The following is a 22,889-nucleotide window of genomic DNA, read 5'->3' on the forward strand; positions in this document are numbered from 1 at the left end:
GGATGAGGTGGGGTGTCCGAGGTGCCCTCAGGGGCCCTGAGGGCAGGGGTGGGGAGCAGGGCTTAGCACATGAGCTCCCATAAACTCAGGTCACCGTCCTAGGACATATGCCCAGGGAAGCAGGCGGGCCAGCTGAAAACACGCCGGACGGGGTGAGCAGATTGAACCTGGGACCCAGAGAAAATGAAACTTCGTCCTAGAATGTGAGTTTTATTACCAGTCAAGGCTTGACTATTTTAAAGGTTGAAACTGGATACTGGACAAGCTGGGCTGGGAAGCTGCTGTGGTGACGAGGAGTTGCTGTGTAAGGCACTTCCCATCAGCTCCTCTCCAGCATGTTTTGAAGTAAATAAGCAAGGAGCAGCTGGATCACAAGAGCCCTACACCCAGGCTGAAAGGGACCATTGGGTGTGTTTGGATTCTCAGCAAACCAGGAGTGCACATTCTCCTTGAGAACATGAGACCATTGGACAGACTCAGTCTCCACACCAGAGTCAGTGAGGTGGCAGCTTGTTACAGCTTCAGCCAACCCCTCGGTTCCCAGCGTCCGCTCGCAGAGCAGGGGATATGGAAGAATTGAACTGGGGAGCCGTGTTGTCCCATAACGCTTACTTCTCTCTATAATTGGCTTTTTGAAAACATAGTACATTCTAGTAAAGGGGTGCCATGGTTTGTCATGCTCTGGGGAAAGAAAGGAAGAACTGCTGTAGTTGTACTGCGATCAGCCTTTAGGACAGGAGGGAAGGGCTGCACCAAGCACTGCACAGAGCTTCGAGCACTTGGGAAGAAGGTTCTGTCCCATCTGGTGTATTTTAAGACTGGGCATGCAGCTCCCTGTGGGCGCACCAGGAGGAGTTAATCAGCTGTGGTTAATGAACCCTGGTGCAGCTTCCCTGGGAGGCTGCACAACAGCCAAGGGCTCAATAAGAGCTTCGGAAGTGCACATGGGATAAACCCTGGAAGGAAAACACCAGAGGTAAATATGGCCAGCACCCTGGTGCCCCTCCGCTCCCCCACCCAGGCTCCACCCTCCCGCAGAATGGTCTTCGTAAGACTCAGCTCTTAACCTTTGCCACTGTTCTTAGAAATCTCTGAGCATCCCCACCAAGAACAGAGTAGAGACCAAGTCATTAGCAGTGTTTGGCTGCTGGACTAGACAAGCACTGATTTGAATGTTGGCTTCTCCTGGCTCTGTTAGCCTTTTCCCTCCAATTTTTATTGTGATATAATTGAGATGTGGCACTAAGTTTAACGTGTACAGCATTATGACTTGGTTTACATATGTTATAAAACCATTACCACATAAGTTTAGTGAACACCATCATCTCACATAGGTAAAAGGTTTTTCCCCTTGTGATGAGAACTCAGGATTTACTCTTTTAAAACTTTCACATATGTCATAAAAGAAGTGTTAACTATAGTCATCACATTGTACATTGTATCCCCAGTACTTATTTGTCTTATAACTGGAAGTTTGCACCTTTTGATCATGTTCATCCAATTCCTCTCCCCCAATCTCTGATGACCACAAATCTGATTTCTCTTTGGATTTGTTTTTGAAGATTGTACATGTAAGTGAAATAATACAGTATTTATCTTTATCTGAAATAAGGTCTTTAGGGTTCATCTGTGTTGCTGCAAATGGCAGCATTTCTTTTTATTTTATGACAGAATAATATTCTATTGTGTATATATATATAATACATATATATATTGGAAGAAACACTATGACCAACCTAGGCAGCATATTAAAAAGCAGAGACATTACCAACAAAGGTCCATTTAGTCAAAGCTATGGTTTTTCCAGTAGTCACGTATGGAGGTGAGAGTTGGACTGTAAAGAAAGCCGAGTGCTAAAGAATTGATGCTTTTGAAATGTGGTTTTGAAAAGACTCTTGAGAGTCCCTTGGACTGCAAGGTGATCCAACCAGTTAATCCTAAAGAAAATCAGTCCTGAATATTCATTGGAAGGACTGATGCTGAAGCTGAAACTCCAATACTTTGGCCGCCTGATTCGAAGAACTGACTCACTGGAAAAGACCCTGATGCTGGGAAAGATTGAAGGTGGGAGAAGGGGATGACAGAGGATGAGATGGTTGGATGGCATCACTGATGCGATGGACGTGAGTTTGAGTAGGCTCCAGGAGTTGGTCATGGACAGGGAGGGAAGCGTGGCATGCTGCAGTCCATGGGGTCGCAGAGTCGGACACGACTGAGTGACTGAACTGATAATACATATATAATGTACAGTATTCTATTGTGTGTGTACATATAAAACAACTTCTTCATTCATTCATCCCTCAGTGGACACATCTGTTGTCCATAGGACATTCTGTGTCCTGGCTATTTTAAGATAATGCTGCTGTGGATATAGGGATCTCTTCAGTGTACTGCTTTCATCTCCTTCAGTTATATACTCAGAAGTGGGAATGCTGGGTCATATGGTAGTTCTGTTTTAAATTTTCTACATTTAGAATAATTATTGGTACATGTGTGCTAAGCTGCTTCAGTCACGCCCGAGTCTGTGTGACCCTATGGACTGTAGCCCTCCAGGCTCCTCTGTCCATGGGATACTGCAGGCAAGAATACTCAAGTGGGTTGCCACACCCTCCACCAGGGGATCTTCCCACCCCAGGGATCGAACCCACGTCTCTCACGTCTCCAGTATTGGCAGGCAGGTTCTTTACCACTAGTGCTACCTCAGCCCAATTATTAGTAGGTAAGGATATACTGTTGCAGTTTTGCTGTCTTGTTTTTTTGATCCATTGTTCCATCTTATCCTACCGTCTTTTTTGTGTTTTGATGCCTTCTGGTATCAATCTGCATTGACTTCTTTATCATGTTCCTTGGTGTAATTAGTACAGGTTTTACCCCTGTGATTACCATGAAGCTTATATAAAGTATCTTAAAATATCATTATTTCCTTTGGTATCATATTTACCTGTGGTTTTTCTTTTTTTTTTGGCGGTGGGGGGAGTTGTATCTTTGGTTCCTTATGTTGGCATCTATGCATTTGAATAAGCAGTCTCCTCTCACAAGTTTGCTTTGGCAGAGACGGTTCTTCAACACTGAGCTCAGTTTGGGTTTCTAGATGTGTCTGCTGATAATGTACTTGGGCAGGTGGGACTTGCTTTCTCTTTTTGGGCAAGGCCGCTGCCTAAGCTCTAAGACTGTGTGGCGGTGGGTGGACAGGACTGCTGCTTTGGTTCCCTGCTCAAATGAGGCTGTAGGTTGGGCTCTGCAAGTTGCCCAGCTTCTCTGGTCAGGCATACTTAGTCAAGACTGGCAGTAGGCAGAGCTAGGATTTACCTTCCGGCTCTGGTTGGATAGGATGCCCCAGCGTGGGCACTGAATTCCCTGGCCAGACACAGCCACTAGTTTTATTCTGTAGAGGGGGAAAGCCACGGGCAGTCCTCTTTCCAAGTGCTACTTTAAGGACTATGGGATGGGTTTCAAGAGCGTACTTTGGTGAGGTCCCCGGTTGGACGGGCTGAAGGCTGTATTTGGTAGGGCTTGGAATTATTTTCCCTACCCAGGCAGAGTGACGAACTGGTTCCAAAGGTGGCTTCTTCGTGATCTTGATTCAAGCTGCCCTGCTCCCCAAGGTCCCTGGCTGAACAATGCTGTTGGCTTTGTGGATGATCGGCTCTGCCTGCTTTGCATTGAGCATTGCTGGGCTACACAGCTTCCAGGTGGTCTGGCCAGCCTTTCTGGTCAGGAAGCGACCAGAAACTACACTCAGCCATGGGCTGGGCTATGACTCAGCTCTCCTGCTGGGGCAGAGTCAGACTAGGCTCCAAGGCCAGCAAGGTTTTTTGTACAAGAAACTGGATCAGGGAAACTTGAACACCAGTGGGCTCCCTGGTCAGACTGTGCTGCCATCTTGTTTCTACAGAGTCTAAACAGAGCTACTGGTTTTAACTACTACTTGGACTCTACAGGCAGGCTCTGCCAAGATCCCTATGCTGGTTGTTACAAGCCCCTCATTCCTTCTCTGACATCACTGTATTCCCAGTACTTAAGTCCCAGAGTCCCTTGCAGTCCCCATGGAGTAAGACTGGAGTTGCTCCCAAGAAGCAACCCATGATGCTGGGGGAGCTGCATGTCCACCCTGGGCTCTTTTCCCACTGGAAGCATAGCAGGCTCAGGGCAGACCTCTCCGTGTGGTGCTGTGCCAGCCTGGGGGAAGGCAATGCTGTCAGCATGGAGCTGCTCAAACGGTTACCCTTCTAAATCTGTCTTGGTCTCTAGAGCAGGGGGTGCTTTAGCCTCATCCCCATGTTCCAGGATTTTCTCACTGCTGTCTTATCCATGAATATTAGCTGCTGTTCTTGTGATGGGGAGCAGTTAAAATGGACTTATGTCACCATCTTGATGATGTTCCCCTCTATACTCAGCCTTTGTCAGCTTCATAACGTCTACCTTACGAGTTTACTTTCAGACTTAACCACAGGCAAGGTGCCTGGTATACAGGAGGCCCTGACCAAATGCTGGTTCCTTCCACAGTGGGGCCCAGCCTCCAATCCTCCTTGCCTTACCACATACATAATCCTTTGCACACATCTCTCCACTAGTAAAGATTCATGCACAAATGCCCACATCTCTAATCATGTCAATTCTGCTACCCAGAATGCCCTTCCCTGCCTAGCAAGCTTTCACTTATCCCTTAAAACCCAGCACAAACACCAGCCACCTAGCTCCTAGCTCTCACATAGTACTTCTCATACTTCATTTGTTTACACATCGGCCTGTCCCACTTTGGCAAGGACTCATCTAAGTGATACCTAGTTCAGCAAATAACTGATGGACAGGGACAGAACTCCATATACAACATACTGCCACTGAAATTAGGAATAGGAGTTTGAATGAATCTCACAAGAGTTCAGCAACTACTATCCTATAGCTTCTAGGAACTTCAGGTGACATTGGTTTTCTCAGTACTATGACCTTAAATTCTCTGCCCTCCTCTGACTCCCCAGCTACCAGCTCAGGAAGCACCTGTCGCACCTCCTGCACGTGAAGCAGCTTGGAGCCAGAGATATGGACAGATGGAACCGAGAGTGCCTGGCTTTGATTCTCCAGGTTTGGAGGAAGGAACTGGAACTGAAACCCCCAAAAACCATGGCAGTAAGCAAGACCACCAAGAGTCCACCCAAGGGCAGCTCAGGCACCAAGCCCACCAGGCACTCAGTGCTCAAGCAGATCTATGGTAATTGTCCTTCTGTGTACTTTATGGTAGCATCCCCGAAGTGTGTCACCTCCGATTTTGAAACAGGATTTAACTACATTGGGCAAACCTCCATTTAGGTAGGAACTTATTAAACAGCCAGGCACCAAGAGAATTCTCATCATGTTTATGCCTCCCTTGTAGCAACTCTGGGTTGGAATTGGTTTCATGAAGCATTCTGATCTCAACCAAGAGAGCCTTACTGTCAAGAGATCGTCTGCTGGGCCTCCTGATGGAAGCCTCACCACACAAGCTCTCTAGACTGCTGCCAGGTTTCCCCTTAAATTCTCGTTAGAGGATCCCAGACCCAGGCCGACCCTGCCTGCCTCATGCTGACCTTCCCTGTGCTTAGATAGCACAGAGCTGTCTGTCTATGGGAACACCCCGGATCCGAGCAGTACAGTACATGCTTGTTTGGCAAATAAACTGCTGCATACTGAAACCCTTTCAGCTCTGGAAAGTGCCTGACTCACTCCTCGATGGAGAGAACAAAAGTTAAGGCACCTTCACAAACCGATCTGTGGCCTTGGTAGCACAATCTCCAGACCTGGACCTATGTGGTTCTCCACATACCTAATTTATCTTGGTGGACACCTGCAAACTCAAGGCTTTACCTCAATAAAAAATTCAGCACTTGGTCAGGCTACAGCTGTCATTGGTTAAAAAACAGATAATTGTTGGTTGATTTCAGGTTCTCAAGAAGGGAAAGTACGTCAGCCCACAAGATCTTCAAAAGCCCACTCTGTGCTGGGTCTCAACTCAGGTAAGGCAGTCCCTACATGGGCAAAGCAGACATGGGAGACCATGTGAGAAACACTTCCCTTTTCTGTTTAATCCCCAAAGGTGGAGACATTAGAGCCGACTGCCAGGGGATTCCAATGGCCAGTTGATTTCAGGACTGCATGTTTTTCATCCCCCTTTCATGGAATTATCACCACAATAAACATCTCTTCTTCAGAGAAGACAAGTTATTTTTATAACCCCAAACTGTAACATTACCTCCAGCAGAAATAATAAATGGCACCTATTACTGATCACTTTACCATACTTGTTCACATACAGGAGGGGTAAGCACAAACAGTGTTATTCTTTAAAGTAATATCCTGGGAGTTCTTGTTCTGTTTTGGTTTCCCACTAAGGTCCACAATCTCCTCCTCAAAGATGGGACGAAGTCCTTTTACTACAAATTCTGGCTTTTGCCTTTTAGGGCCACTTCAGGAGGACATTTTAATAGCAGGTCCAGCTCAGGTTCAACTGTCCACACTTTCACTCACACAGGAGCAGTTCAGGGAACGTTCTTTTTAGCCCAAGACAAGAGTGTCTTACTCAGGGCCCCTCCATTCATGCCAGCATTAAACGTGGGTGATAAGTTCAGTGCTGTCAGCAGTTAATGCCAGTCTAGTGTTTCTCATAGGTGGCTATGGCAACACGCTCCCCCCAGTCCCTGATCCAGTCATCCGGCGGGAACAGGGTGCAGCTGGGGAGGTGAACAATGACTGTCAGCATGAACTTTAACGTTCATTTAGTTTTTGATAGGGAAAATCTGGAGATGGGGCGACAGTAATTACTACCAAAGCTTTAATAAGAGTTGGGCAATTCATGTAACATAGGCAAGCTGATCAGGGCAATTAGAAACTCAAAGGAATCAGGCCCATAGTTCTAGGTTTAAAAGAAAGAAAAAAACCACACACACCTCTAGTTATCTTGAGTGAACTGAAGAATAGTTTCAAAAACAACTGTTAGATAAAATTACTTTAAGATGTAGCATTTTTGGTATTTTGTTATTTTACTCTGTCTCAAAGTCCAAGACTATCAAATCTTTAAAAATGATGATGTTTAACAGCGTAAGAGGTTTTAAGTTAAAGGACTCATAGTTAAAGACAGAAGAAACAAAATAACATTAATAGTTTCTTAGAACTATATATGAATTATCAGCTTGTTTATCCTACACTGGCTTGAAAATAGATGAGGACGGAAGAGAATCTTTTCCTGAACCCAAGCTTGGGGACAAAGGTTTTATGAGGCCCACCTACCTACCCACATTAATCGTTAACCTGTGAATAAGGCTGATGGGCAGAGCAGCAAGCTAGTTAGCTGCAGCCCATGTTTTATTCAGAATACATGTCTATAAATTTCCATGAAATGGGCATGACTTGGACAGACATATTTGTTTCTGCAACATGGCATCACAGATGGCCAACTGAACCAAGGAAGACAAGCCGTTTGTTTTAGTCTTTACCTTGAGTAGAAATTTTTGCTTTGAGGGACTTCCCTGGCAGTCTGCACTTCCATTGCAGGGAGTGTGGGTTCCACTCCAGGGATCTAAGATTCTGCATTCCTTGAGGCACAGCCAAAAAGTTTTTTAAAAGTTTTAATTTTTTTTGCTTTGAGAATTCCATAGAGTTAAGGATGTCTGACTTTTGTTCACTGTTCACTTAGCTTTAGTGCATTGTTGGGCATGTTGTAGGTGCTCAGATCTGAGTTCAGATTGTGGCTCCTAACCTTCAACTCAAGGAGAGATGTTAGTAGTGCTTTTGTCTCTTAAAAGGAATAGAAAGTTAGCTGGATAAACCAAAGAAACAAACTCCTTGGACTGTTTCTTTACATGCATCCAGGAAACAGTTGCCTTCTCCCCAGTCTTCCCACCCACCTGCGAACCACCCACACCCACAAAGAACAGCAGCGTAATAATGGATCAGAGGAGAGAGAGAGAGAGAGAAGTGTCCCAAATTTGGGGTCCATCTCATTAAAAACTTCCTCTAAAAAAATCCCGTTCCAATGAATGGAATAACCACGGCTTAGTAAAAATGGTACCCCCTGTATGAATGCAGAATATCCCTGCACCTACAGAGGGGTATGCAGGGGACAAGACGACTTGATATACAGCAAAGCAGCCAGAAAACATCAGAGTTCCGAAACAGTTCACTTCAGCTTTATTGAATAACAGTAATAAAAACAGAAGAGAACGATTACCTTTGTAACTTTTTAAAAAAACTACTCACCTTTCATGCTTGCTTCTTTGCTTCACAGCAAGTTAGGAGCAACATTCAGCAATACAGCCTCCACAGTGTCTCTTAACTCCTCGGGGCCTCAGCATCCTCATTTGTTAAGTGAGAGGGTTGAGTGCACCACGAGTTTTCCAAATGTAGCATCCTGTCTTAACTGTCGTGTTAAGAGGAGATGCAGAGAAAGCAGCATCATAGTGGTTATTTCAAGCAAACTGAAGACCTACGTTCCAGTCCTAGCTCCTCAGGCACCTGCCCCCTCACAGTCAAGGTTCTTCCTTAAAAAGATGTCAAGTATCTTTGAGAGGATGGAAAAGGAGGGGCTGATGTCATCCTGTCTCTACCATAAACCAGCCATCACCTTATTGGGTCCCATGGATAGTCCAAACCTAAACCCCTTTTCCTCCCCACCCTGCCCTTCAGCATTAATAATTTGAGTATCTGTTATTTAACAGTGAGCAACTTGCAGTGTATTCACCTCCTTGAGAACAGTGGGAAATCACAGAATTTTTCTTACAACCTGCAATCAGCTAACCCATCAAGAAACAAACTAAAGCTTCGACTGCCTAAGGAGGAAGACTGTGCCCGGGGGGCTCGGATAGCTAGTGCAGACTTCAAGTTCTCTGATTAGCTTTTACACTTTACGCAACTTTAATATCCCAAAGCCTTATTAGCCTAAAAATGTGGTAACAACTGAAAAGAAATGTCTTCCTTCTGCTCTCACATAGCACTGTTTTGTAAATTCTTCAGCTGCACTGAAAGGACCAGGGTAGTCCATACCTGTGCAGAACTGCCCATCTGCCTCCACTTCAGTAGGACTGGAAAAGAAGACTTTATAATAACTCTACGCAGAACTAAGAAAAGTGAGCACTGAAGATCTGCTGGGTTGGGATTTCTCCCTGCCAGCTGGTGCAAGCCTGGCTTTGTTGACTCCAGTCTGAAGAACCTAAGTGAGATGGGGAGGAGCCTGGCCCACAGCAACTGCCTTCAGCTCACTACTTTTCTGGAGTCAAATGCAATGGACTTCATTACAGACACCACATCCTGTTATAATTTTTAGACCAGAGTCATGACCCAGTGTTTGCTTTTAGAGGTCGTAAGGCTGTCCTAGGTATACGGTTGACGGCTTATGTTTTAGTTTCCGCGTCAGCCTCTGGAGGCCACAGGTGGCTGCCGCGTCCTCTCATTGAGCGGCGTTCCTCCTGCTGGGCACCAGCGGCTGCACCTAGCACCAGGGCCTCAGTTGGCAGGCCTACGGACTGGATCCTTCACGCATGGCGCCAGCTCAGGCCTTAACCTACTTCTATTTTCTGCCTGACCTGCAGAGGTGAGCCGTCTTGTCAAATTGCCTTTCCTCTGGCACTGTGCGAACTATGCATTCCAGCTCTTGAAGAACATTTGGTTTAAATAAAATCAGTGATTACAGGGTTCTTCCTATCTTTTAAGGGCAAAGCTACTAAGAATGTAGACATATTAGGCTCACAGGTATTTCTAGGACTGCTTCTGTTTTAAAATTACTGCCACCCCTGTCCTGACTGTAAGAGACTGGAAACAATAAAGTGTTAAATACTTGGATTTTTTTTTTTACAGTTGGCTAATTACATCATTATTGTGAAAATGATTATAACAAAAATAATAATCACTAGTAGAAAAATGATTTTTTAAGAGTTTTGCAGCTCAGACCAACTACCACTTAGGTATAGGAAAATTCACAACAATGGGAGTACGGTCTTGAAATCCTGCTAGAAATCCTCTGTAAACAACACAACTCCAAGGCGAAAAGCAACCACTCCCAAACGAAACCAAAAACTGGTCTGTTGCTGTCTGAATGAACTGGGACTGAGAACACACAGAATGAGGTTTGCCTAGATGGGGCTGAAAAGATTCAGCTGGTTTCTTAGAATATAACAGGAGGTACCATATTATTGCTCTGTATTTTATACATACTTAGCTATGGGATGTATATACTTAACCACACATCACACGCTAGTCCAAGAAGCCAGCCTGTGTATCAGTGGCAACTCCCAAGCATTTTCCTGTTTCAGTGCAAAGGAAGGTTCATAAACAGCTTCTTTAAAAGTTCAGCTTTAATGACAAACATTTATGACATCAGTCTCTCTTCAAAATTAGATGTGAATAAACAGTTTCCAACAGACGTGCTGCCGTGCCTTTTCAATACACTGTACTCAATGCGTTGGGGCCCTGGGGATGCCCAGTGATGTACACGTTGAAGCAATAATGTAAGTCTGTGAGCCACTGCTCCTGCACACCTCCGCTCTTCAGTGTCTGCAAAGAAAATAAGAATAATGTGAGTGGTACCAAAACTGCTTCCTGATGGTTTTTATCACACCCAAACAAGATCTCAAGAGTCCCTTGCAGTAGTATCATCATCTATAAATACCACAGTAAAGCTCACTGAAAAGGGAACCTAACTGAGGAATTACCACAGGGAGTTAAACTCCTAGTCTCATCCTCAAGCACAAGTGCTACCAGTTTCTTGTTGGGTCTCTTCCCTCCCACCTCTGCTAGGCACTGATGACACTGCACCGTTAACCGCCCCTTACTCTGTATATCTGCCCTTCTGCATTCTAGAATCTCATGATTTCTGCATTAACATCAACTGAGAATAATAACTCTACAGGGCTCAATTTGTCATTCATATACAGATGGGCTGATTCTCCAAATTCTTGACTTCCTTCTATTTCTGAATTCTGCTTCGTCTTCCATTACTGACAAGATTCAGAATATATCCTGTGTTTATGCATGTATAAGCTCTATGACTCTGAAGTATTATTATATATACACCAATTAATAACTTCCTCCAATCAAAAAAACCTCATTTCAACTCTCCAGACCAAAACACCCAAATGAATCCTTAAGAAACAGAGCTGCCTGCCCCAGGTGAACACAGAACCGTTAGACAAAGCTGAAGCCTACAACTTCCAGCTTCTTCCCCCTCTCCAGTGATCTAAGTGACCAGAAATAGGTCTGCAGTTTATTCCTGCTAAATTTCCTTAATGACAGCTAACATTTGTTGGGTACTTAATAAATGTCAGTTACAGTATAAACTTTACTTGGATGATTTCATTGTGGTTAACAAAACCCAACAAAGTTGCTGCTATTTCCATTTCTACAGCTAGGAAAACAAGCTCAGACAGGTTTAAAAAAAAAAAGAAAACTTGCAAAATCACCATAGTCAATCAATAGAATCTGTATCACAATCCAGGTAGACTGACTCTGATGCCTGTACCTTTTCCAACTAAGCTGCCTGCCACCTTAATTTAGTTGGAGTATTTTAAGGCTTTTAGTACTGATTCTGGAATCAGTGACAGTTACCAGACGCCAGGGGAAGTCTTAAGAAACCACCACACTGGGCTTAATCCCAGAAGTCTGTCAAGGTGCAGGAGCCCTGGCCTCCCACAACCACCTCCGTGCCCATGAACCTAGTACAAGCAGTAGATGGCCCTGTTGGTGCTTCTTACTGTGATATTCTTGATGATCTGCTGCACCAAGATGGCGTTGGTCAACATGTGGGTCCTGAGGGGTGCGTGCTGCAGCAACAGGCGGAGCAGCTGGCCCACTACAGGCAGCTCCTCAGGCCCAGCTCTGTTCACCCGCAGGCTCTGCAGCATCAGCCTGAGGACTCGAGGCAAGAGGGCCAGGACGGAGACACAGACCCCCCAGAGCTTGTCCCTGCAAAACAAAGAAACCTGTCAGTGAATGGACACATAGAGGAGAGGGGCCCTCTCCATACTTCCCAAGACGGAAAAATGTCCTTTTAATGAGAAACAAAGTCTTTTCTGATAAAACCCCACAAACCAAAACTAGTAAGAACTGAGTTTCATTGAGAGCTAAGTAAGCAAATGCAGTGAAGAATTAGCTGCGTTGCCCTATTTTAGGGGTTTCAGAAAGCCCAGCAAGCAGCATTTTCCTGGGCAAGGCATTCCCGAAACCCTAGTGAGCGTATTTAACACAAAGTTCACCTGAGAACAGAAAGACCTGTACATACATATGATTCTCTACCAGTGAACATTATTCAACTGCTGTACAATACCAAAGGTCAAAGGGGAGAGAATATCCCACTGGTAAAAGAATAAGAAAAGAACCTCATGAAACTCTAAGCCCCTGACCTGGATTCTGAGCTTCTTCAGTGTGTTAGAACAGGGCAAATTTGCAGACAAATATGTGCTCACAAGGAACCAAAAGGCATCTGAGAAAATAGCCAGTCAGGGAACTATCAGGAACCAGAGACAGTAAATCCAAATTTCAGTGAGCATCATTCTTTTGGTAACTTTATAGAACGGGAACAGAAATGTTTTATGAGAGCATTAAATGGTCTAACCACAGTCTAGAAAAGTGTCAATTAAATGGTGGAAAAGTCCACTGGCTGCTAAAGGCTCTAATCTTCGTCTGTTACGGTTTCAAGAGTGCATAACCGTCCCAGTCTCAAGACTTTGTAAGAAAACCTGACTACCTCTAGACACAGAAGCAGCAAACCTTTCACCATCTGACCTCCTTCCCACGTCCACATACAGCAACTGCATCAAAGGTGGATACTGAATCCATCCTAAGGCAACCAGATCCTCTTACTGGAGACTTTATTCAGCCTGTGGACCCACACACGGCCAGGTCAGGACAGCCGTGTACAAGAGAAAGTCAGACTGAAAGACACAGTTAATGATGAGGCAAAGGCACAGAGATGATAACCACACAAACTAGAAGAGAAAAGACTAAAGAAAGCTGCTTTGATTCTGCCTGGGTTTCAAATTCCTACCTGCACAATTCCTACCCTTTGGGGTTTTGTTTTTTTAAAAAAACAAGTCACTACTGTAATGACCCAATATATTCATTTTCTACTTGAACTTGAGTGAATTTCAAATAACTGGATCAAAACTTCTAAAAGGACTCATAGATTCTACATCATACCAAATTAAGTATACTAAGGGGATGAGTGCTTTAGAATTTCACCTTCATACACCACAATTAAAGAAAACTGTCAGGTCAAAAAGAAGATGACCTGGGGAACCACAAATGATGGAAGCAAAACCATTTGAAGAGTCATTCTTAGGTTCTTCTAAGAGTTGTCATGGTACAAAAATAACTGTACTTAACTATAAATTATTTAAAGGACAGAACCAGAACCAATGAAGTTGAGATTTTAGCTCAACAGAGAACAATGGCTCTAAACCACTCTAAAGGAACTGTGAAAGTCCAATATTTCATATATAATTTTCAGGAGTTCCACTAACTGCAAACTTCTGATATATTCTTGTCAGATAATACCAACCAATCCTCCACCCCCTAAACACAGAGAAATATGGATAATATACTTAAAAAAAAAATACAGCAAAGCTCAAAAGCTAGAATGGTGAACTCTCTAGGTGCCAGAAACTGACAGAACTCCTATTGATACACAGGGGCACAGAACTGGACGTGGGATTTTAGGGCTCATTTTCAACAGCCAACAGCGTTGGAAGATAAGGCTTCAGCCCCAGGTATAGAAGGTTGGGAGCCAGAACTGGGCTCCCTGCAGAGAGCTGGAAGCCAGGAAAAGGCAAATGTGAAACTGCCCATAGGGAGGTCTCCACAGACTCTCACAACAGATGAATTCAGAGAAGTTATACAACCCCAAACATGAAGTTGTTTTTTCAACCCCACGAGAAACAATTTCTACAGCCTGACCTGCTCCCCAAAACAAGGCAGAATTCCCACACCAGAGAAACAGCGAACAAAACAAACTGACAAGAAATTTAACACCAATGAATGAAGAATAAGCAAGAATGACAAAGAACCAAGTAAAAACTCAAAACGGATCAAAGGGAAAACAACAGCTGACAAAATAAAAACTCAACAGAAGGGTTAAAGAATTTGCAAAATGGAAGATGTTAAGAGAGGACAGAATCAGATGCTCCCTATATTTAAAAGGAGTTTTTAGGAGAGAACAGAAACAGTGGGTGAGATAATAGAGATAAAAACAGTACTTCCCATACCTGAAAAAAAAAAACACTTGTCTTCAGGTTAAAGGAGTGAAGTTAAGTCTCAAGCAGGGTAAATAATAACAAACCTACACTAGGATATAACCTGACTTTCAAGACAACAAAGAGAAAAGAGTCAAAAACCATAGAAAAGAACAGACTATTATCTACAAGACAAGAGGGCTCAGTTGAAGAGCAGATCTTTCATTTATTAACAGAGTCCAGGAAACAACACAACAGTTTCTTCAGAGAACTGTGGCCACAGTTTTGAATACCTCAATTGGTCGAGCCCGATTTTTTGGTTAGCACTTGTGAAATCAAAAGCTCCCAGTAGTTTGACTGGCACTCTCATTATCTGTAATCCCACAATTACCTTGTGTAGGAGGGCAGAAGCAGCCCCAAAGGGAAATTTAAGTACCTAAGGCTCGGGCTGCCAACCCTTTCTTGTGCCTAAGTAATGTCATCCAGAGATGCATATGGTGGTCCTGGTAGTATCAAACTTTCCAATACCCCGCACAACACACTTTTAAAACAGAATTTTTAAACAGGCAAAATGTATTAAACACATTGAATTTTTTTCAGTCCAACCATATACAATCAAAGCAGAATGTTCTATAAGAAACTAAGAAGACCTCTGAAACATAAGTATACCACGAAGGGCCTATATTTCAAGTGACAGGAAATGACAAATAGCAAAATACCTATTTCATAAATGGGGATGCTCATTATAAAATTTTTATAACCTGGAGAAGTTCCTTGCTATTTACAAAGGTTTTTCTTGAGCTATGAGACCTAAAGTTTGATGATGTGTAAGAAAAGTACCATCAGATCTATTTATTTATGTGTAAATTTTACAGGATATTAACAGTGAAATCTACCAAGTTTTAAATACACACAACACTTTGTGGGAAAAATCCCCATCAGTAAGTTACAGTACATTCATAAAGCGGAATACTACAGAGCAAGGGTACCAGACCACAGCCAATCCTGCGTGTAGCCTGTATTTGTAAATAAAATTTTATTGGAACACAGCACACCTATTCATTTATGTATCATGTGATGCTCCTTTCATAGCATCAGGAGTGCTGAGTAGTTCTGACAAGTTCTGACAAAAACCTAAAATATTCACCATCTGACTCTTTACATAGAAAGAAGTTTGCTGACTCCTGGTATGGAGAAACAAAATGAATTACATCCTTAAATCAACATGAGTAACTCTCACGATGATGCAAATCAAGTCATAAAAAAATACACTAATTCCTTTTATATCAAACTCTTAAAACATGAAAAACAAAAATGAACTGTTTTTATTTAAAAATTTTATGTGCATTTATAAAGGCAGCAAAGTGAATAACACAGAAGTGATCTCTGAAGGTGTAAAAGAGAAATTTAACTATGGAAAGGACATGGATAGAGCATGCTGACGACACTCTATTCCTAAACCTGGAATTTAGCTAAATGGATGTTCAGTTTATACTCTTTAAACTATTTAAATATTTTACACAATCATATGTATGACATATTTCTATGACACTTAAAAGCTCAAAAAAGACTTGAAAGGCAAATGTCAAAATGTGACAGAATGATTTTTATTTTCTTATATGTGATCATCTCTTAAGACTGTTTAATAACCTTCTTGCAATGAACTGTAAACAGCATACCGAAAAGAACATAAGCATGAGAACACTTTTTGAAAATGAAAGTGAAATCTTCCATACTATCCTAGAAGCTTTAGTCTAAAAATTATATAGGAACAAAAGTAATAATTAAAAAACACCAGCATCTTAGAACAATTTCCTTAAACCCATGAATTTAAAATTTGACTCTGGCTAGTTCTAATGAAGCCCGAACAAAATACAAAGGCTCGTATTAATAAGAATTTTCTTGCCAGATCTATAGCAAAGTTAAGGAAAGCTCCCAAGAAACTCTATAATACCATCTAACTTTGCAAATTTGTAGCTTACAAGAAAAAACAAAAACTAAGACTGCTATACCACATCACAAAGGGGATTCACAAAAGAACAAAGAAGCAGGTAGCGAGGGATATACAAACTCTAAAAAAGAATTAGATTTTGGAAATATCTTTTATGGATTGACTGACTGAAGGGAGTTGAACAAGTAGGAAAAAAATTAAAAGTTTAAGAGTATAAAACTGTTACCTTTTTCTTAGATGTTCTGCTTCTCCTTTCTCTAAAGTAAGCAGAAAATAAAGCAGACTGTAGCAACAAGAAGCCAGAAACGGCAGTAGAGTTTCACTAAGTACACACGTATGATCCAGGAGCTTACAGATAACACCCAAAACACAGCCAGCCGTGCTGTCAGGAATTACAGTCAGTCCAACCTAGGCAGAGAAAAATGAGGTTAATGACCTCTTCACAACAGCCCTTCTCCCCAGAATAAAAACAAACACCATCACCTGGACAACTGACCTCCCATCACTACTGGTAGCTCAGATGGTAAAGAATCTGCCTGTAATGTGGGAAGATCCAGGTTTAATCCCTGGTTTGGGAAGATCCCCTGGAGAAGGGAATGGCAACCTACTCCAACATCCTTGCTGGAGAATCCCACGGACACAGAAGCCTGGCAGGCTACAGTCCATGGGTCACACAGTCGGAGATGACTTAACGACTACACTACTACTACTACTGGTGGAAATCGGTACAACCACAATACATGCCATGCCACCCACCACACCTTAAGGTCCCGTTTTCCTCTGACAACTAACTGCTACCTGAAATGACTGAAAATATTTAAACTCAAGAAATACTATCGATCCAATTCCCCACATCTCCTTCAAGACAAAGTCTCTTAAATTTTCTAGATGTTACAATTTCTACTGTTGGCCAAAAACATTATTTAAAAGGATTATTTCATGCATCCAAAGAAAATCTTGATACCAATAATCACATTTACATGATCCTGAGTATTCAGACTGGAAAACGCTAATCTGGCACCACCCTCATCCCAGGAAATTAAATGCACAAACCAGAGTTCATTTTACAATTATCCTTCCCCTGGATTTAACTGGTCATTCAGACATAACCAAAGAAAATCATCTGCAACGGAGTAAGGTAATACCACACTTACTCTTGACTGCCTCACTGCCCCAGACCCAGACAGGGGACATCATGGTACACTAGCTCACCTGGACTCTGCTGTGTAAACAGTCATTAAGCTGGACTCTAACTTGTAACATTAAGTATACACAGTTAAAATCTCCTGCAAGCCAACTGTTGAGTAATCATAGTCTGCAGGCTCTGAGGTCTTGACCTTTCCACCAGGCTGTCTGAAGAAAGTGACCAAGACTGACTGGAATGCTGATCTTGGAATAGTGAATGTAATCAAAGGAGGGCATACATTTCTAGAGTGGAAGTTAAAAAAAAAAAAAAAAAGATGGGGCTCTTTGGAGATACAATGTATATGGATTGGAAGTTTAATAGCAGGAAGAAAAGGGTACTGAGAAGTCAAAGTGGTACTCTTCCAACTTGAGGCAAGTAAAGAAAGGGGGTACGCATGTGCCTATCAAATTATCCAAACAAGTGACAGTCCCTTGAAGAAAACCTTGGGGGCTCTCCCTTGCACTGTAATATATCATTATAGTAAAAAGTCAAAGATTAAAGTGTAAAGGTTGGAGGAAGTTAAAAGCAAAACCCAAGCATACCTAATGAGAATTCAATACCAATGGGAACAAGAGACATCCACAAGCCCAGAGACAAGTAAGTTTCATGGCTAAGCTCACTGTTCCCAGTGACCAGGCCCTTAAGCCTGTGAGGTGACAGCCCTACTCCACACCTCACCCCTTCTAGGTATGACACCAAGCACATGTTCATGAAAGCATTTCAAGTCAGAAAGACCCAAGGTATCATTTTAAGGTCTTTCATTGTTCATATAGAGAGAGTAAGGGCCATTTCCCTAAGGTGACAGAATTAATTAGCAACAGCCAGCAAACAAACCAAGATTTCTCAGTTCTCACCACAGATGAGAGGCCATGAAATTATTAAGCTTAGATTCTGGACACTCAGTCTCTCCCCGATTATGGCAAACCAAATCTTAACCAGTGAATCTCTATGCTTTTTGTGTTAACAGAAAAAAATTTAAGTATATTTACCAAATGCTTACTGATGGCAGTCTGCAGGACGTCAAAGCTTTGGCTTCGGACAGGGACAACCAATAAACTGTGACAGACTGTCTGTCAGAAAGGAGAAAACCAGTACCAAATCAGAACACTGTAGGTCAGAAACAAGTCCAACAGTTTTTTTTTAAACCTACTTGCTCTACATATTAAAAAGAAACTCAACAAGAAGTGACTCTAAAGATGCAAGCATCAAACAAGCAATCTTCATATATATGGGCTAATTTTCCAAATAATTCATTTATTAAATACTTACTGAGCACTGTGGAGAAGGAAATGGCAACTCACTCTGGTATTCTTGCCTGGAGAATTCCATGGACAGAAGAGTCTGACAAGCTACCAAATATGGGGTCACAAAGAGTTGGACACAACTGCCTGACTACCACACAAACTGAGCTAGTCTTATCAGGCGCTACACACAGGAGTGAAAGAATGAGAAACTTCTGTCTCACAGCCCTCGGGTAGCTTACAATCAACCAAGGTAGAGCCCACATTCCCATTAAATAAGTGCTACAACAGGGAGGTCTCAGTGATGTAAACAAAGAGCGGACAAAAGCTTTTCTCCCATTTGGTGGAAAAATACATCATTGAAAAAAACATGATCCAGAAAAGAGATCATGTTTTTTTCAATGATGTATTTTTCCACCAAATGGGAGAAAAGCTTTTGTCCGCTCTTTGTTGGGAGAATGGCAATGAAACATGTAAAATATCATGTAGGAAACGAGTTGCCAGTCCAGGTTCGATGCATGATGCTGGATGCTTGGGGCTGGTGCACTGGGACGGCCCAGAGGGATGGTATGGGGAGGGAGGAGGGAGGAGGGTTCGGGATGGGGAACACATGTATACCTGTGGCGGATTCATTTTGATATTTGGCAAAACTAATACAATTATGTAAAGTTTAAAAATAAAATAAAATTGGAAGAAGAAAAAAAAAAAAAAAAAAAAAAGAAAAGAGAAATACTACGTGCAAATTATGCTGCCTCTTATTCCCTAAAGGTAAAACAACAGTCTATAAGGAAGAAAAACATGAACGAGATGGGAATCAAATCTCTAGTACTTTTAATTTTCCAAGATCTCAAGAAAACAAGAAGCAGAATGACAGCATCAAGTCCTTCAGAGAATCACAACACAACTCCAGAAGCCAATGGAATGCAGTACCAAAATGAAGTATGTAGAAAAATCCCATGGGGAGACAAAGATAAGGCTAGTGGAAAGAAGAATATGACTCTAGGAAGAGAAAGAATAGTCAAGATAAATTCAAGAGAACTGTCAATCCTCAAAATCAACAGTATCTGCATTATGTCTCTCTAGAACCTCCTGTAGAGTGATACTACCCAGAGTTTTCATAGGGCAATTGTCTTCTCTTTTAAACCTGTAGGTAACAATGTAAGCAGGATATTTTCAATGGCATCTTCCTTCTTCAAAATGAGCACAGTGAATATTATCATTCATAAAAGGTAAATCATATTTGAAAGGCCCATTCAATAATAAATGATCACTCAATCCCCTCCTTTTTCCCTTCTGCCTCCCTCCCCTCCTGAATGAATCAGTTCTAAAGCTACCACGTGAGGCCAAGCTAGACATCAGCACTAGAGTCAATGGGAGAGCTTCAGTGGCCCAGAGTCAGTTAACTGTTAACAAATAACAGGTGCTCTGTCCCAAAGAATTGGAGTTCAAATGGGATAAGAAAAAAGATGCCCACAGGGGAAAAGGGTGGCACCGAAAGGAGATGATCACAGACAAAGGAAGTGACCGAGTAGGTAAATATATTAAGTGGAAGTCAGGTTTCTCACCATCAGAAAAAGCAGGTACAAGAGGGAAAGGAGAAAACCAGAATGAACCCCATGGTGTTGAATTCCTGATTTCTGTTCACTGATAAGGTCTGGGAACAGCAACATCAAATAGCAATGAACACACTTACAAGAGTTCAGAATTGTTTCCTAAAATGCATTCTCCACCTAAAGGAAAACTGGGCTTCTTAAAGAAATACCTGATTGCTGGGCTGGGACAGGGGACAACACGAATCTGAAACAATCTGTGATACAATAAAGGTAGTACAGCTAACCCTTGAACAACATGGGGAGGGGATTAGAGGCACAGACCCTCTGTGCGGTTGAAAATCTGCACGTAACTTAATAGTGGGCCCTCCACATCTAACACTGTTCGTATCTGCAGATGCAACCATGGGTCCATGCAGTAATGTAGTATTTACTACTGAGATAAATCTGCATGTAAGTGGGCCTGCACAGTTCGCACCTGTGTTGTTCAAGGTCAACAGCACTCAGAGAAACACGAGGACATGTCAAAAGAACAAAGACGTTTGCTTCCAGGAGGTGACCATGGCAAACGTGAGTATCAAAATTAATAAAGATAGTAAGGAAATTTACCCCACTGGAAAATATAAGAAACCATACTAACAAAAAGAAATAAAAGAATAAAAGAGAAGACCAAAAAGAAATGATATTTACACTGTTTCAAAACATCATAAAATGTTACTAAAGGGGAAAAACTAGAGTGCAGAAGGTGACCAGATACCACTTACTCAAGTGGGCAAAGTGAACACCTAATGGGACAAATCAAAACCCTGCACCGTCTGACAAGCTGCCATCAGAAACCCACAGCATCACTTGTGTCGTATTCCTGCCACATCTGTATAACCTGATTTAACCATGTGGCAATAAACCTGAATTGAGAGAAATTTTACAGAATAACTGTCCTGCAAAAAAGATGCTTACTCCTTAGACAAAAAGTTATGACCAGCCTATACCTAGACAGCATATTAAAAAGCAGAGACATTAATTTGCCAACAAATGTCCATCTAGTCAAGGCTATGGTTTTTCCAGTAGTCATGTATGGATGTGAGAGCTGGACTATTAAGAAAGCTGAGCGCCAAAGAATTGATGCTTTTGAACTGTGGTGTTGGAGAAGACTCTGGGGAGTCCCTTGGACTGCAAGGAGATCCAACCAGTCCATCCTAAAGGAAATCAGTCCTGAATGTTCACTGGAAGGACTGATGTTGAAGCTAAAACGCCAATATTTTGGCCACCTGATGTGAAAAACTGACTCATTTCCCTGATGCTGGGAAACACTGAAGGCGGGGGAAAAAGGGGACAACAGAGGATGAGATGGTTGGATGGCATCACCGACTCAATGGACATGAGTTCAACTCCGGGAGTTGGTGATGGACAGGGAGGCCCAGCATGCTGCAGTCCATGGGTTTGCAAAGAGTCGGACATGACTGAGCGACTGAACTGATTCTTCAAAAATGTCAGGGTCAATGAATGACACTGCTTTATCAGCAAAGTCAATGTACTATTCTAAATCCTATGTTGTCATTTCAACAATCTTCACATCTTTACCAGGGGTAGATTCATCTGTTCATTCATTAGAAGCAACTCTTCATCTGTTCAAAGTTTTATCATGAGATATCTGCAATTCAGTCACATCTTCAAGCTCCATTTCTAATTCTAGTTCTCTTGCTATTTCCACATCTGCAGTTACTTCCTCCACTGAAGTCTTGAACTCCTCATGAAGGTTGTAATCAACTTCTTCCAAACTCATGTTAATGTTGATATTTTGACCTCTCACTATAAATCACAAATGATCTTAATGGCATCTACAAGGTGAACTCTTTTCCAGAAAGTTTCCAATTTACTTTGCTCAGATCCATCAGAAGAATCTCTATTTATGGCAGCTTATTTCTTAAATGATAAAACTTGAAGGTCTAAATGACTCCCTGATCCATGGACTGCAGAATGGATGCTGTGCTAGCAAGCATGAAAAAAACATTAATCTCATTGTGTATCTCCATCAGGGTTCCAGAATGACCAGTGTTTTGTCAACGAGTAGTAATACTTTTAAAGGAAGCTTTTCTTCTGTGCAGAAGATATCAACAGTGGGCTTAAAATAATCAGTAAACCATGGTGTACTGTCATCCAGGCTTTTTCCTTTATAGGGCATAGGCAGAGTAGACTTAGCATAATTCTTAAGGGTTCTAGAATTTTCAGAATGGTAAATGAGCACTGGCTTCAACTTAAAGTCACCAACTGCATCAGCCCCTCACAAGAGTCAACCTGTCCTCTGAAGCTCTGAAACCAGGCACTCACTTCTCTCTAGCTAAGCCAAGTCCTAGATGGCATTGTCTTCCAGTATAAAGCTGTTTTGTCTATGTTGAAAGTCTGTTATTTAGTGTAGCCATCATTTCAATACTCATCTTAGCTGGATCTGCTGGATAATTTGCTGAAATTTCCCCATCAGCTATTTCACCTTACACCTTCATGTCATGGAGACGGCTTCTTCCCTTAAGCCTCATGAACAGTCTCTGCTACCTTCAAACTCTTCTGCAGCTTCCTCACCTCTCTTAGCCTTCAGAGAATTGAAGAGACTATTAGAGTTTTAGGGATTCCCTTATAGCTCAGTTGGTAAATCTGCCCACAATGTGGGAGACTTGGGTTCAATCCCTGGGTCAGAAAGATCCCCTGGAGAAGGAAATGGCAACCACTGCCAGTATTCTTGCTTGGAGAATCACATAGACAGAGGAGCCTGGTGGG

The 22,889-nt window shown here is 42.4% G+C and overlaps 2 protein-coding genes across 9 annotated transcripts in view; one reads left to right on the forward strand and one right to left on the reverse strand.

Moving 5' to 3' along the window:
- The window catches only part of INVS (inversin), a 135,646-nt gene extending 125,839 nt beyond the window's left edge, over nucleotides 1-9,807 (forward strand). For 4 of the 5 annotated variants that reach the window (XM_061425811.1, XM_061425814.1, XM_061425813.1 and 1 more), the window contains 3 exons: nucleotides 4,980-5,209; nucleotides 5,919-5,990; nucleotides 8,688-9,807. In XM_061425811.1, coding sequence (XP_061281795.1) covers nucleotides 4,980-5,209; nucleotides 5,919-5,990; nucleotides 8,688-8,863 — 478 coding nt within the window. In that variant the 3' untranslated portion in view covers nucleotides 8,864-9,807. The remainder of the gene's footprint in view (nucleotides 1-4,979; nucleotides 5,210-5,918; nucleotides 5,991-8,687) is intronic. The other variant, XM_061425812.1, reaches the window with a different exon arrangement.
- A 494-nt stretch (nucleotides 9,808-10,301) lies between these two features.
- Nucleotides 10,302-22,889, reverse strand: part of TEX10 (testis expressed 10) — a 47,096-nt gene continuing 34,508 nt past the window's right edge. For 2 of the 4 annotated variants that reach the window (XM_061425819.1, XM_061425816.1), the window contains 4 exons: nucleotides 18,316-18,396; nucleotides 16,367-16,548; nucleotides 11,715-11,925; nucleotides 10,302-10,518 (listed from right to left, as the gene is read on the reverse strand). In XM_061425819.1, the coding sequence (XP_061281803.1) occupies nucleotides 10,405-10,518; nucleotides 11,715-11,925; nucleotides 16,367-16,548; nucleotides 18,316-18,396 (588 nt within the window). In that variant the 3' untranslated portion in view covers nucleotides 10,302-10,404. Of the gene's footprint in view, nucleotides 10,519-11,714; nucleotides 11,926-16,366; nucleotides 16,549-18,315; nucleotides 18,397-22,889 lie in introns of those variants that run through there. The other 2 variants (XM_061425817.1, XM_061425818.1) reach the window with 2 other exon arrangements.

This window comes from Bos javanicus, chromosome 8 (assembly GCF_032452875.1).
Source record: "Bos javanicus breed banteng chromosome 8, ARS-OSU_banteng_1.0, whole genome shotgun sequence".
Lineage (NCBI taxonomy): Eukaryota > Metazoa > Chordata > Mammalia > Artiodactyla > Bovidae > Bos > Bos javanicus.